Source organism: Cynocephalus volans, chromosome 9 (assembly GCF_027409185.1).
Source record: "Cynocephalus volans isolate mCynVol1 chromosome 9, mCynVol1.pri, whole genome shotgun sequence".
In the NCBI taxonomy this organism is placed as follows: domain Eukaryota; kingdom Metazoa; phylum Chordata; class Mammalia; order Dermoptera; family Cynocephalidae; genus Cynocephalus; species Cynocephalus volans.
This window is the reverse complement of record NC_084468.1, coordinates 58,137,497-58,152,536: the sequence shown is the minus strand read 5'-3', so window position 1 is coordinate 58,152,536 and position 15,040 is coordinate 58,137,497. Positions and strand designations below refer to the sequence as shown.

Below are 15,040 nucleotides of genomic sequence, written 5' to 3'. Positions count from 1 at the left end.
TACCAATAAATCTTCCCTCAGTACCTTTTCCCCAAACTGTTCCAGAGGTCTACAGCAGATATATTATAATATGCTAGTAGAGAAGATAATTATATTATAGGCTTTTATTATGGCCAAAGTCAGAAACAAGAAAAAAAAAGATGAAGAACATGAAGTCCCTGTGAGTAATGCCCAACATTGAGTTCTGTTAACCACGCAGACAGAACAGACGATCTGAATGCAGTGAATCAGATCAGAGTGCCGTGAATCCAACGCACTGAACTTTAGAAAGCAGAGACAAGACTTCCTGAAGGAAGTGTTTTGTTGAGGAGATGTAGGTATGTATGAAATGTAACTCTATTTTTAAAGAATTTAATTTTGATCTTGAGTTTCTGTTAATTTCTAATGTTAGAAATTTAAACTTATAATTTCTGGATCTACCCCCCAATTGTACCCCCACACCCACTCTTTTGTGTTGCTGGGGTGGGGATGGGAGATTTTTTAGGTCTCAATCATTATCAGTCTATGCAGGCATCTGCTAGTGATTCATCTATCCATCCCCAGATCCTCAGTTGCCTGTCTAAGGAAGTTACTGTTGACATATTCCTCATTCCCATCAAAAAGGCCACCTCAGAGTGATAATTTCTGATACTTCTGTGCTGCATAAGATTGCTTGGGAATTACTTTGATTTGAATATTTTTTGTTTCATCTTTCTTCACAAAAGACTGATAATTCTTTGAATACAGGAAACATGTTGGATGTAATCAAAAGCACATACTCAAAATTAGCATAGAGCTCAGCACAGAGTACGAACTCAGTATTTGTAAAATGTTTTTTCTTTAACTCTGTAAGCTTACTCAATCCCTTGAAAATGATGAGGAAACAAGAGAGGTATTTTAAAATTAGTAATACTACAGAACACTGAGGAACCTGAAATCATTTCTTTCCACATAGAGTTTCAGAACTCTATTGGAAAAACAAATGAGAGATTGTATACTTAAAAATTTTTAAAACAAAAGTTGAATTTCATCAGGAAAGAAAGATCATTTAAAGACATATAATATAATGCACTAGGATATGCTCTAGGAGAGATTGTAGGTGATAGTGGAAAAAAAACCCTAGACTACGACTCTGAAGACCTGCGTTCTAGCAATAACCATAATAGTGTAGCCTTCACTAAGTGGCTGAAACTTTGTGTCTCGGTTCCTGAATGGCAAAATAAAAATAATAACTATGGAACTTATTATTTGTAAAAATGCTTTGACATGTACTAAATATAAATAAATTAATTAAATGTATTATTTCATGGACTCTCTAGGTATCTAGGTTCTTTTCTACAAGTTTTATAGTTTTACATTTCAAACTTATACTTTTATCTATCTATTTTATATTTTTTCTGTAAGTCTTATAGTTTTATGTTGTATTTTATTTAAATCTGTGCTCTATTTTGAGCTGCTTTGTATGAGCTGTGAGGTTTAGATAGAGGTTTATTTCTTTTGCTAATTGATGTCCAATTGCTCCAGTATCATTTATTGAGTTATTTTTGGTCTTTTGTCAAAAATTATTTGGGCATATTTGTGTGAGTATATTTTGAGGTGAGGGTCTTCATTCTATTCCACTGATTTACATGTCTGTCCCTTCAGTAGTACCACACTTTCTTGATTACTGCAGCTATATAGCATGACTTATTTGGTAAGAATGATTTCTCCCACTTTCTCCTTCTTTATTAAGATTATTTTGGCTGCTCTAGCTCTTTTCCATATAAATTTTAAAATATTCTTGTCTCTATCTATAAAGAAAATTGCTGAGGTTTTAAAAGAAATTTTATTCAACTTAAGTCAATCAGATAAATTTGAGGAGAATTGACATCTTTACTACGCTGTCTCATCATTTTGTAACTTCCAGCATATAAATCCTGTACATTTTTGTTATATTTGTAACAGAATATCTTCTTTTTTCCTTTGGAGCAATTTAAACGTTTTTGTGTTTTTTATTTCATTTTCTAGTTGTTCATTCTCTGTATGTAGAAATGCAACTGATTTTTGAGTATTAATCTTATGCCCAGCAACATTTTTAAACTCACTTATTTGTTCTGGGAGTTTAAAAAAAAAAAATTCCTTAGGGTTTTGCAGTGTAGACAATCACATTAACTACAAAAAGAGACAGTTTTCTTTTTCTCTAATCTGAATGCCTTTTAGCTTGTTTTTCTTACCATATTTAGTGGCTAGAACTTCCAGTAGTGGACATTCTTGCCTTATTCCCAATCACAGAGAGAAAGCACCTTAGTCTTTCGTCTTTAAGTACGATGTTAGATATAGGTATTTTGTAGAAATTCTTTATGAGGGTGAGAAATTACTCCTCTTCTCCTAATGGACTAAAAGTTTTTATCATGAATGAGTGTTGTATTTTTGTAATTGAAGTAAAATTCACATAAATTAATCATTCACCATTTTAAAGTGTACAATTTAGTGGCATTTAGTATGCAATGTTGTGGAACCATCACCTCTACTTAGTTTCAACATATTTTTATCACATCAAAAGAAAGCTCTATACCAATTAAGCAGTCACTCCTCATTCCACCTTATACTGGTTTTTGGCAACCAATAATCAACTTTCTGTCTCTATGAATTTACTTATTCCAAATGTTTGATATAAATGGAATTATATAATATGTGACATTTTGTGTCTGGCTTCTTTCACTTAGGATAATGTTTTCAAGGTTTATTAATGTTGCAGCATATATCAGTAATTTAATTCTTTTTATAGATGACTAATATTTCATTGTATAGATATAGCACATTTTGTTTAGCTATCCATTTCTTAATGAATACTTGGTTTGTTTCCCTCTTTTGGTTATTGTGAATAGTACTGCTATACGTATTGGTGCACAAGTGTTTATTCAGATACAAATTTTTAGTACTGTTGGATATATAATTAGGAGTGAAATTGCTGGAAAATATAGTAATTCTATGTTTAACCTTTCAATAAACTACCAAATTGTTTCCCACGATGGCTGCACCATTTTTACATTCCCAATAGCAATGAACAGGGTTCTAATTTCTCCCCATCCTCACCAACACTTTTTATTTACTGTTGTTTTTTATTATGGCCAACCTAGTAGGTGTGATGAATGTCAAATTTTGTTGAATGTGTTTTCTGTGCCAATCGCCATGATCATATAATTTTTCTTCTTTAGCCTGTTAATGTTACATTAATTGATTCTCAAATATTGAAACATGCTGCATTCCTGGTGTATTCTTTTTATATATTATTGGATTCAATTGGCTAAAATTTTTTTGAGGATTTTGTGTCTATATTCATAAGAGATATTAGTCCTTTTTTTCTTTTTTTCATTTGTCTGGTTTTGATATCAGGGTAATACTGGCCTTATCAAAGGCATTAGTAAATGTTCTCTTTTCTTCTAATTTTTGGAAGGTATTATGTAATATTGGTGTTAATTCTTTGTATGCTTTTCTGAAATTCTTTAGTGAAGCCATCTTGGCCTGAAGATTTCTTTCTTGATAAGTTTTTAATTGCACATTTAATTTATTTATTAGTAAGAATATTTATATTATTTATATCATCTTTGATGACTTTGGGTAGTCTGTGGTTTTCAAGGAATTTGCTCATTTCTTCTAAGTGGTCAAACGTGATTGTAAAGTTGTTTGTAACATTCCTTAATTAACCTTTAAAAGCTGCAGGCTCTTTTGTGATATCCCTCATTTCATTCCTGATATTGGTGATTTCAATCTTCTCTATTTTTATCTTTGCCATATTTTTCCAAAAGTTTATAAATTTTATTGATTTTTTTCTTAAAACAAGTTTTTAAAAACCAGTGTCAGTAATTTTTCTCTATTGTTGTTTTCAATTTTATTATTGAGATTTTAATCTTGATCGATTTTGCTCCTTATTTCCTTCTTCCTCCCTACTTCAGACTTGTTTTGGTTTTCTTTTGCTAGTTTCTTGAGGTAGGAACTTAAGAGTATTGAGACCATTCTTCTTTTCTAATGTAAGCAATTAGTGCTATAAATTTCTCTCCCCCCACTCCTTCCCACGATATTTGAAACATTATATTTTCATATTCATTCTGTTCTGCGCAATTTTTATTTTCTTTAAGACTTCCTATTGGACCCATGGGTTATATAGTACTGTGTTGTACAATTTCCAATTGTTTGGAGATTTTTCCATTATCATTCTGTTGTTGATTCCCAGTGTGACTCCATTATGGACAGAACACCTACTGTGTATGATTTCGATTATTTTAAATGTGTTGAGGATTACGACCCAGGTTATGTCTATCTTGATGAATGTTCAGTGGGTGCTTGAAAAGAGTGTGTATTTTGTTGTTGTGTGTAGTGTTTTATAAATGTCAATTAGACCCTATTGGTTGTTGGTGTTTTCAGTCTGTCTTTGCTGATTTTCTGTCTAATAATTCTATCAGTTGTTGAGAAAAAGGGATGACGAAGTCCCCAACTATAATTGTGGATTTTTCTGTAACTCCTTTCAGCTTTCTCAGTTTTTGCTTTATGTATTTTGAAGCTCTGTTGTTTAGTATATAAATACTTTGGATTGCTACATCTTCTTGATCCTCTTATCAGTACACAATGTACCTCTTTTTCCCTAGCAATTTCTTTGCTCTAATGCTTACTTCATTTGATATCAATATAGTCGTTCCTGCTTCTTTCTATTGTTTTCATGATATATCTTTTTCCATCTTTTTACTTTCAGTTTATCTATGTAGATGTGTTTGAACTGAGTTTCTTAGACAGCATATAGTCTTCTTGTTTTTTAAATTCGTTCTGCCAATCTCTGACTTTTAATTGGTGTGTTTCAACTGTGTACATATTAAAGTAATTGTTGGTATGAGGGCTTAACATCTTTCATTTTATTGTTTTCTTTCTATTCTGTTTTGTTCCTCTGCTCCTTTTTTCTTGCCTTCCTATGGATATCCAAAGCATTTTTTTTACAAATCCATTTTGATTTATTTATGATGTTTTTGAGGTTATAACTCTGTATAGTTCTTAGAGGTCGCTCTATGCATTATCATAAACATACGTAACTACTGGTGTCAACATTTTACCACCTTAGGTGAAATGTAGAAACTTTCCTCCCATTTAGTTCTCTTTACTTTTCTTGCTTTTTAAGTATACTTTTCTTAAGTATTTCTTCAACATACATTCAGAACATCAGCTGGTTTTTTATATTTCACTCCAACCATAAAAATGTGCAAAGAAACTCATGAAGTGAAAAATAGTCTATTATTTTTATTTCTTTTTTTAACAGTTTTTTGAGATAACTGATTATGTTTCTTTGTGGGGTGCAGAGTCTAATATCAATACATGTGTGCAATATGTGGTGATCAAATCAGGATAATTAGTAGACTCATGGTTACAGAACATGATCAGTCTTTGTGACCCTTAACCAGTCTCTTGTCAACATCCCTCCCTTTCCCCCTTTCCCACCTCTAATAGCCACATTTGTTTTCTTTTTTCTTTTTTAAGTTTATTATCATGATTCTTTCTTTCCTTCTTTCTTTCTTTTTTACATTGCTTCCTTCCTTTTTTTTTTTTTTTTTTTTTTTTTTACCAATTCTGTCTTTCTCTCCTTTCTGAAGGTTCTAGCCTTCTTCTGTTATCATTTGCTTTTTGTTTGGAGAGCTTCCTTCAGCCATTATTTAAGAGTAGGTATGTTAGAAAGAAAAGAGTAGGTATGTTATTTTAGGTTCTCTTCATTTGAGAATATACTTAAGTCCTCTTCATTCCTCATTAATAGTTTCACTGGATATAGGATTCAGAGTCAATAGTTCTTTTCTTTCAGACCTTGAAAAATGCTATGCCACTTTCTTTTAGCCTCTATGATTTCAGGTGAGAAAACCAGTATTAATTTGAATTGCTGTTCCTTTATGGGTAATGTACCGTTTTTCTCTTGTCTGTTTTTAAGCACCTTTTTTTTGTCTTTAGTTTTTAGTAATTTAAATATGATGGGTCTTGGTGTCAATTTCTTATCTTGTTTGGAGTTTGCTCATCTTCTTGAATCTATAGTCTCTGTATTTTGTCTAGGTTGGGGAATTTTCAACCACTTTTTAAAAAATACTTTTTTAGTCTCACACTCTTTTATCTCTCATTCTGGAAAAGTGATGACACAAATGCTAGATCTTTTATTATCCCAGAGATCCCAGAGGCTTTGTTCATTTGTTTTTATTCCACTTTCGCTCTGTTCTCCAGACTGAGTAAATTCTATCGACTTGTCTTCAAATTCACTGATTCCGCTCCCCTATTGGCACCATTCAGCAAGCTGGCTTTTTAAATTTTTTATTATTTTGGTTATTTTATTCTTCAAGCCTACAAATTTCCATTTGGTTCTTTTTTATAACTTTCATTTTTTGCTGAGATTTTCTATTTTTTCATTTGTTTCAAGAAAATTTATTATTTATTTATTTATTTTTATTAAGAATATTCATGAGATGCAAAGCTAATTTTCACCCCTCCTGCCCATTATGTGAGGGCCAGATTCACACTGGGGGCATATCCACTACAAGATATTACCCTTGTACCCCCTGTTGCCACCCAATTAGCCCCCAATTTCCCTCCCCCTCCCCCTCTCCCCTCAACTCCACTTTGTAGCCCCAGGGATGTTCCCTTCCTCTGTTAGACCACGGCACTACTGTGGTCTTTCCTTCCTTCCTTCCTTTCTCTCTTAGCTCCCACATAAAAGTGAGCACATGCGGTGTTTATCCCACTGTGATTTGCTTATTTTACTCAACATAAGTTTCTCCAGGTTCATCCATGTTGTTGCAAATGGGAGTCATATAAAAGAATGTTTCAGGGAAATTTATACTTGATTTATAAATTATTTTTACAGCAGCTCTTTAAAATCTTCATCAGATACTTCCAGCATCTTATTCATCTCAGAATTCGCATTGGTTAATTGTTTTTCTCACTCACGTGGTAGTTTTCCTGGTTTTGGGTTTGGTGATCTTTGTATTCTGAACACTTTAGTCATTATGTTAGGAGTCTATTTATCCTGTTTAATGTCCTATTTAATTCTTCTATTTTAGTAGGTAGTCCACCTGCTTAGGTTTGGAGTGTATATTCTCAACTATTTTTGTTGTTTCAATGACAATTTAGTTTTCAGAATCTTGTAATGCTATTCTGGTCTGCTGGAGCTTCCTCTTAATTCCTGCTGCTGGTGCCACCCGTGGGAGTAGAGCGTGCTTCTCTAGGATGCCTTGTATCAATGGGCCACCCTCTGTGGAGGGGTGCACTGGGCCTGGTCTCCTTATGCCACTGGGTACATGCAGGTCTCTGCTAATACTGTCCGTGTGAATGTACTTATCTTCCAGCTAGTGCCCTGGCTGTGAAGTGGGGATTGGAATGGCCAAGGGCTTGCTGCTGTCTTTGCTGCTGGCAGAATGGACTACCCGGCCTGGGCTGTGAAGCAGGGAGTTTGGACTTCCCACTAGGTCTCTGTTGTTTTTCTCTTTTCCAGTATTTTGGATAGAAAGGACAGACTTTTCTTGGAATTCTTTTGTCTATGCCTGTTGATGGTTACAGATTGCAGGCCTTTCTGGTCCCCAGTCCAGGATATATGTGGGATAAAAAGAAAACCCAGGAAAATCACCACTTGTCCTTTCTCAAATTCTGTGGTCTCTAGCCATTCCATTTTCATTCTTCCTGCTTTCAGAGTTCTTTTATTGATACCTGATGAATAATTTTCAGAGTCTATAGTTGTATTTATGGGAGAAGAGCAGGGGAAAGTGAATCTACACAATTTTATTCTAGAACTGGAGCTATTCAACCTCTTTTATCCTTCAGGAGAAACACATCTAATGCATAATATTCACATGTGAGGTATAACACCATCATAGAAGTTGATCAATAGTTTTTGCGTACATAGAGATGAGTCTAGATAAAATTAGCTGGGAACTAACCAGAACTCCACCTTTCTCTCACTGATCCATGACATATAGAGGGTGGTGCTAAACTATAATTGGCCTTGCAATAAAATGGTTTCAGGACAAGCTTTTTGAAGAAGCTACTAAATCATGTCCTTCATAGACTTGCTTCATAATATCATTGTAAAGATACAATAAGCAAATAAGCATTTATCACAGTACCTGGTACACTAGACTTAGCAAATTATTTGTTGTTATTACTATTCATTTATTCACTCAGCAAGTGTTTATTGAGACCTTATTTCTGCCAGGAAAGTCTCTGTCCTCATAGAATTAATATTCTAATTGGAGTAAGAAAGATAATGACCCAATGAGTAAGTAAACAAAGTAATATCAAATGATGTGAAACTCCACACAGAGAACAGAGAGTAGGGGGCTACTTTAGATTTGGTCGTCATGGAAGGCCTCTCTGAGGAGAGGGTTTTTAAACTGAGATACGTATGACAATGGGAAACCAAATATTAAAAGGCCAAGGGAAAATCATTCCTGGCAAAGGGGGCTGCTAGGACATAGATTGCAGGCAGGAACACTTTGGCACAGTCAAGTAAACAGAAAACCAAGATGGTCATTGAATAATGGCTAACTAAGAGCAAGAGCAGTTCAAATGACATCAAACACATAATTAGGGGCCATTTCATACAGGTCCTGATAGGAAGTTTAGGTTTATTCTACAGGCCCGGGACCCATTAGAGGGTTGTGTTATTACTGGTAAAACCTAGTTCTAAGAGGTTTACTCTAGTAAACTTCCTAAACATAGTTCCCTGCAGATGAACTCAATGTTCCTCTTTAGAGTTTGACCTAAACTAAAGATTCATTAATTCTCAGGTTTACCAAAACTCCACACCAGTTTTAACTTGAGAAAATGTGGATCTGGGTTGCTCATTATACTAGCTGGCATAAGGGATAATTCAAGTAATTTGGGGAGACAGTCACTATTCATGCTTTTCTCTATTTTGCTTTATGAAAAAAAAAAAAAAAGACTAACAGGGTAATGTAGTTCAAGGATTTGTTAAGTACATTGGTGGATTTTGATTCCACAGAGAGCATCCATGGACCAAACATAGATGCCAGGCTTCTAAGATGCTTTGAATGCCTTTACAAAAACACCAGTGTGCAAATGACAGTCTCCAGACATACAGTAGTGCACATGTAAAAGTGGCCCTAGACCTCCTCTATTTTAACTTGCATTTCAATAAACTGGTATGGCATAAATTACCTAGACACAGTCCTCCTTTGTGACAAAAAACATCCTTCTCTAATCCAGTGATTTTATAATCATGAACCATTTTCCTAGAGTCCCCATGTAGCTAGAAGAGTTTAATTTCCATCTAGGCCTCTCCTTTTTGCAGGATATTATTCTATTATCTTTAAATTAAAAATTTTCTGACTAACGCAGTTTCTCTCATCCAGAAAAATTCATGTCATGTAGGCATAGCATTTTAAATTATAATAGCCATTGCTGAACAATCATCTTGGGTGTTTTTTTTTTTTCCCCAGATATAAATGCAGCACAAGCAGAGCACATTCTGAACAGCTGTAAGTTCAAGAAGATCATTACTGAGATATTTATAACTCAAAGAATAAAACTCAAAACACTTTTAGCCATTATTCCCATGCTTACTGTCTCCCCAAAGCATATAATATCTCTAGATGGATATGTGATTTAATTCTCCTCAAGGGAAAAATTTACTAGTAGTATTGGGAATGTCTATATGGACTCCATGCAAATACTTGTCCTTCCTCAAAGAAAGCTTCACTGATAACTTCTTTAATAATTTCCTTTTATTTTATTATGTTTATTTGTCTCTCTTTGCTAAGGTAGAAAATTTTGCTTAGAGTTAAATGACACCCTCTAACTTTATTATGGAAACTTTGATATTCATGGTATAGTAGTGTAATGGTTGTAATATTAGACAAGTATTTTAAAAGAGTACAAAGATATTTTTCTTCAGTAAATACAGGAGTTTTCAAAAACTCATGGAATGATTTATATTATCTTTTAATTCTATTTTTCCACGAACTTTTTGAAGTAATCTCGTAGTGTACATTTAGCACTCAAAAATGTCAATGTCACTGGGGTAAACTGCTACACATAAGAACATGACCCAGAAAAATATGAAAAACCAAATTTCAAAATGAAATTACTTCAAATACACCAGGGAGGGTCCAGCCCCGTGGCTCACTCCGGAGAGTGCAGTGCTGGTAGCGCCGAGGCCGTGTGTTCAGATCCTATATAGGGATGGTCGGTGCACTAGCTGGCTGAGCGTGGTGCAGATAACACTGTGCCGAGGGTTGCGATCCCCTTACTGGTCAGGAAAAAAAAAAAAACAAAAAAAACCAAATACACCAGGGAGGGTGATAAATATTTTTTAATGTTATCATCTAAAATGTGAATAATCACATTTTATTAAGGTGAAGAATCAATACAGTATTCCATGTAATGCTAAGTTCAATCATTTTTTTAAGTCAAGTCAAGCCTACAAGTGTTTCCATCCTTAACTATGTGCCAAACATACCTACACACATTTATAACTCTCTGGAAATCATCATCTTATTCCCTTCTGACAGGTTGTGGTTTAGGGAAGGAATCCCCATCCATGGAAAGAATTGCTGATGGTCAAATTGCAAAAAGTGGTGATTGGCCGTGGCAAGCCAGCCTGCAAGTGGACGGCATCCACTTCTGTGGAGCATCTTTGATCGGTGATGAGTGGCTGCTGACTGCTGCTCACTGTTTTGACACGTAAGTCCTCAGTCTGTACTCATAGGACCACCACCTTCTCCTCTTTTTCTTACCTTCACACCCTGTAATTCTTTTCTCTTTTACATTTCCTTCATAAGCATCTTAGGCCTCCCAGTGGTACTTATGATCATCCAGCAGTTTTAGGAAGAAGTGACAATTACTGAAGAACAGTAGAAAAAAATCAAAGAGTATCTTCATCTCCAGCTGAAAAAATACTCTCCAGCAATCTCGATGTTAACTAGGAACAAGCCAATACTGTCAAAAAACTAAACACATTCACCAGTTTTCTTGAGATACTTTGTAGATTTTTAAAAACTCTGTTAATAATATTCCAACCTACAACTTCTATCTGACTATTGTACATGAATATCTTTGGTTCTGTGCTTTTATTCTTTGTATGCTTTTTGAAGACAACATGTGGGACACTGGAAATAATACAGAGATACAGTAACCCCAGCGATTCATATAAAATGGGAAAATATTCTGGATAAAATGCTAAGTAAAAGTAAAGCATGAGAAAATCTCACATGAAATATAAAATATGGCTCCAATTTTTAGTCCTCCATAGCTAAACATACATTTATATAACTGCGCATGAATATGAGTGTATACACGTGTCTGTGTGGATAGATAGTTCTAATTTTTATTTATTTATATTTTCTTCAATTCATCTGTGTTACTTTTATAATGAAAAATGGCAACAATATATTGTTTTCTTTAAAAAAATAAAAAATCCCCTCAAGGAGAGCAATTTAAGCTACCTTGGAATGAGGGATTTATCAGCTTGATGAAAGAAAAACTACTAGGGGAGTAGTCTCAAATAAGAAGGTGGGAAGGTACCAATCAACTTGAAATTTGCCCTTCTCACACACTTTATCTCATGCCCATCCAGAGTTCTGGGCAACTTTAGATCAGAAATGAACCAACTGTACTCCTTTTAATCTGTGATCAGTTACAAAAACCCCAAACTATGGATGGCTAGTTTTGGAACAACCCTAAGCCCTCCACTGATGAGGACAAAGGTGCAGTCAATTATTGTTCATGAAAACTATGCTGCCCATAAGCACGAGGATGACATCGCCGTGGTGAAGCTCTCCACCCCCATCGCATTTTCCCATGACGTGCACAGAGTCTGTCTCCCGGACGCTACTTTTGAAGTCTTGCCTGGCAGTAATGTGTTCGTCACTGGATGGGGAGCATTAAAAGCAAACGGTGAGTATGTCAGTAAAAACAATAAAGCAAAAAGTACAAACCTATCTTCCATTTGAATGAAAAGATAAAATAAAATACAAAATCAAACTATATGAGATGAAATTAAGATATCCCATAACAAATATGGAACATACAGACAAACAAAAAACTAGATAACAGCGAATACACAAAAATTGGGCTATTACTGTTACTACTACAAGTATTTATGGAGCCGTTCTTAAGCCTGCGACTCTGTAAGTTGAAATTATGGCATTTTACTACACTTAATAACAATGATAAGCTGCAAACCATAGGCCTTTAAGTTATGATATGATCTCCAGTTTCTATGTCTCTTTATTGTTTCTTTTATGGACTTTGGAAATTGGTCAGAACTTTCTTTTCAAAATTATTAAAGCATGTTTCTTCCCATCATTTTTTCTTTCAGTTGCTATCTTTCATATGCAGAGATTTTGCTATGACTGCATAATTTGTAAAGTATATGATTTGCAAGCACTAGCAATGGTAATCTGTAATGTGTCATGCAACTAAACAAAAATAGCCTTATGCAAGCAATCTGAATGGTTGTTCTTTACCTGGAGCTAAATATTAATTAGGATCTCTCTGATCCACATATCTATGGAGTTGTTCTTAAGCCTGAGACTTTATAAATTGAAATTATGGCATTTTACTACACTTAATAACAATGATAAACTGCAAACCATTAGACCTTTAAGTTCTGGGATATCTCCAGTTTCTATGTCTCTTGGCTGAATTTTTTACATATGGCTTAATCTGCCCTTAAATTGGTGATTCTAGTTCCCGGCTCTTATTATGAAGTCATTGTTTTATTTATGTATTCTCTCAAAGTATAGCTTTTATCCATTGAGTCTATCAGTTGATTTTTAGAGAAGGCTGCCTCCCTTCTCTAAAAATATGCACTCCAAAATTCAGTCCAGGTGTATAATACAATCGTTATAACCTGCAAGTTATTTTCCTCATGTTTGGGGAATCTGCATTGTCCTATATGAAAGAGTGATGAGTATGAAAGGGATTTGAATCCTTAAATATAAAGGAAATCAGAGTAGGAAAGAAAAGCATCTACCACTTCAATAGTAACATTATAATTACTGTAGAACCTAAGTAAACTAAACACCTCCTCCTCCTGGAGCAGTAGTTTGGGAATGATTTGAGACTTCATCATGAATCATTCAAAGCCCATTAGTGTGCAGATTATTGTGCAAAGAGCTATATACTCTAACAAGTTGAATTGTTTTCAGAAATAATGTTATGAATTTGTAAGTCATCAAACTAAGGTTAATTAATAAATATTTGATTGTTGATTTTTTTTTCTGCATTTTGAAATGGAGACACGGACTACTCAGGTTGTCTTCTCCTACCTCCCAAGATGTATTCAATCATATCTAATTAGAAATCTTTTTGCCAGACCGCTTGCAAAACAGAAACTTTGTATTCTCTGGACACTTTCTTCCTTAAATAGTTGATACTATAAAATAGCTTGTTGTATTGTTAAGCACTTGAATTGATTTTCTTTAAGTTGAAATTAAAGAATTATAAGCATTTAAAATTTAAAACTAAGCATAGACCAGTTAAAACTAGACCAATAAGCTAAAAAAAATATTGGCACACAGAGATTATAAGTAGTTGGAATACAGCTGATTAAAGCCTGAGAATACCTAAAAAATTTAAATGTCACTGTAGACAGCAAAATCGATAGTATTGAATATTGCTGAGGCACTTACACAAATAAATAGTTTACAATGTGTATAAAGAGCAGTTGGTGAGCAGATTTTCTCACTGGAAGCATTTCAAGCAGTATCAGAGGTGGAGAAAATACAAACTGATCATACAACAACCCTTCCATGCTTATAGATGACGACTGCAGTGAAAAGATTGACTAGACTCTAGATAATCGTTAATGACTGTAGAGAAGTTGGACTTAGTTTTTCAGCAAGATGGTCAATTTTAAATGAGTGAATTTACAGCTTTAAAAACAGAATTAAAATTCTTTACAATATGACAAAATACTTAGAAACCTAGGTCTCCTCTTACAAAAGCTCTTTCTCACCATCTATCATTAACATTGAAGTTCGGGTTTAAGACCACGAGAATTTTAAATGTATAACCCTAATCTCTACAGTTCACTCCAATAGCTCCATTTATTGAGAACTGAATATGGGGTGAGTCACTATCATGACTGATTATATTTATTATTTTTAACTCTCACAATAAACATTTGAGATAGACATCATTTTCTCCTTTTCACATGTGAGTAAAATGTTGCTTAGTAACCTCCCCAAGGTCACATAACTCATAAGTTGTGCAAATAGTGTTCAAACTCTCATCTGCTACCTCCAAGACCAGGACCCTTAAGGACAGAATTACCTTAAATCATTGCTCAAATCAATAACACGGCCCTCTGTCATCCTCTCAATTGCCTTTGAAGCTGTTATAAATAGAGCATCCATCTTTATATAAAGGATTAATGCAATCTTTAAAATGGAAGCTGTTGTCAGAGATTAAGGAGAATGTAATGGCTAAAACAATGCTACATGCAACTAAATAATATTTTCCTATAATATTGAATCAATAAATGTGTGATTAAGTAACAGAACATGATCTATTTCTTACCTTCGTATTTGTTACTTACCCCAGTATTTGTTTTGAATAGTCAGTTAAGCTATTATCAAAGCAAATATGGGCTTTCTTATGAAGCAGTAGGATTTCATCAGTATTGAGTTACTTCCTGGTAGTATGGCCTCATTCTCTACTGCTTTTCCTAAAGGATTCTCATTTTTCAAAATAGCTGTGTCCTCTGTAAAGTGATGAGGCTGATTTCCAGGCAAGGTAAGGTAGGATGTCACAGATCCTCCCAGGTGGTGAGAAATACCCTTGGATTACAACTAACATTATCCCCCATTTAGCTGTGTGATTATGAAAAATGCACAATCAGATAAGCTTCAGTTTCCTCGACTAAAAAAGAAAATATTCATATATATCTTGGTGGTTGTTTCAAGGATTAAATAAGATAGTTGGAGTAAATGTTCCAGAATCCTACAACTTCAAGACCTAAGTTTTACCACTCATTCATCCTTTGAAAGATGCAACAATTAACTATCACAGAAACCACACAGAAATCCTTCATCTATTTATTTTT

General features: G+C 34.3%; 1 protein-coding gene across 1 annotated transcript in view; it reads left to right on the top strand.

The window, feature by feature from the left end:
* Positions 1-15,040, top strand: part of LOC134385708 (transmembrane protease serine 11G-like) — a 34,865-nt gene that overhangs the window by 16,294 nt on the left and 3,531 nt on the right. The window contains exons 7-9 of the mRNA XM_063107440.1: positions 9,432-9,470; positions 10,503-10,674; positions 11,627-11,886. Of these exons, the coding sequence (XP_062963510.1) occupies positions 9,432-9,470; positions 10,503-10,674; positions 11,627-11,886 (471 nt within the window). The remainder of the gene's footprint in view (positions 1-9,431; positions 9,471-10,502; positions 10,675-11,626; positions 11,887-15,040) is intronic.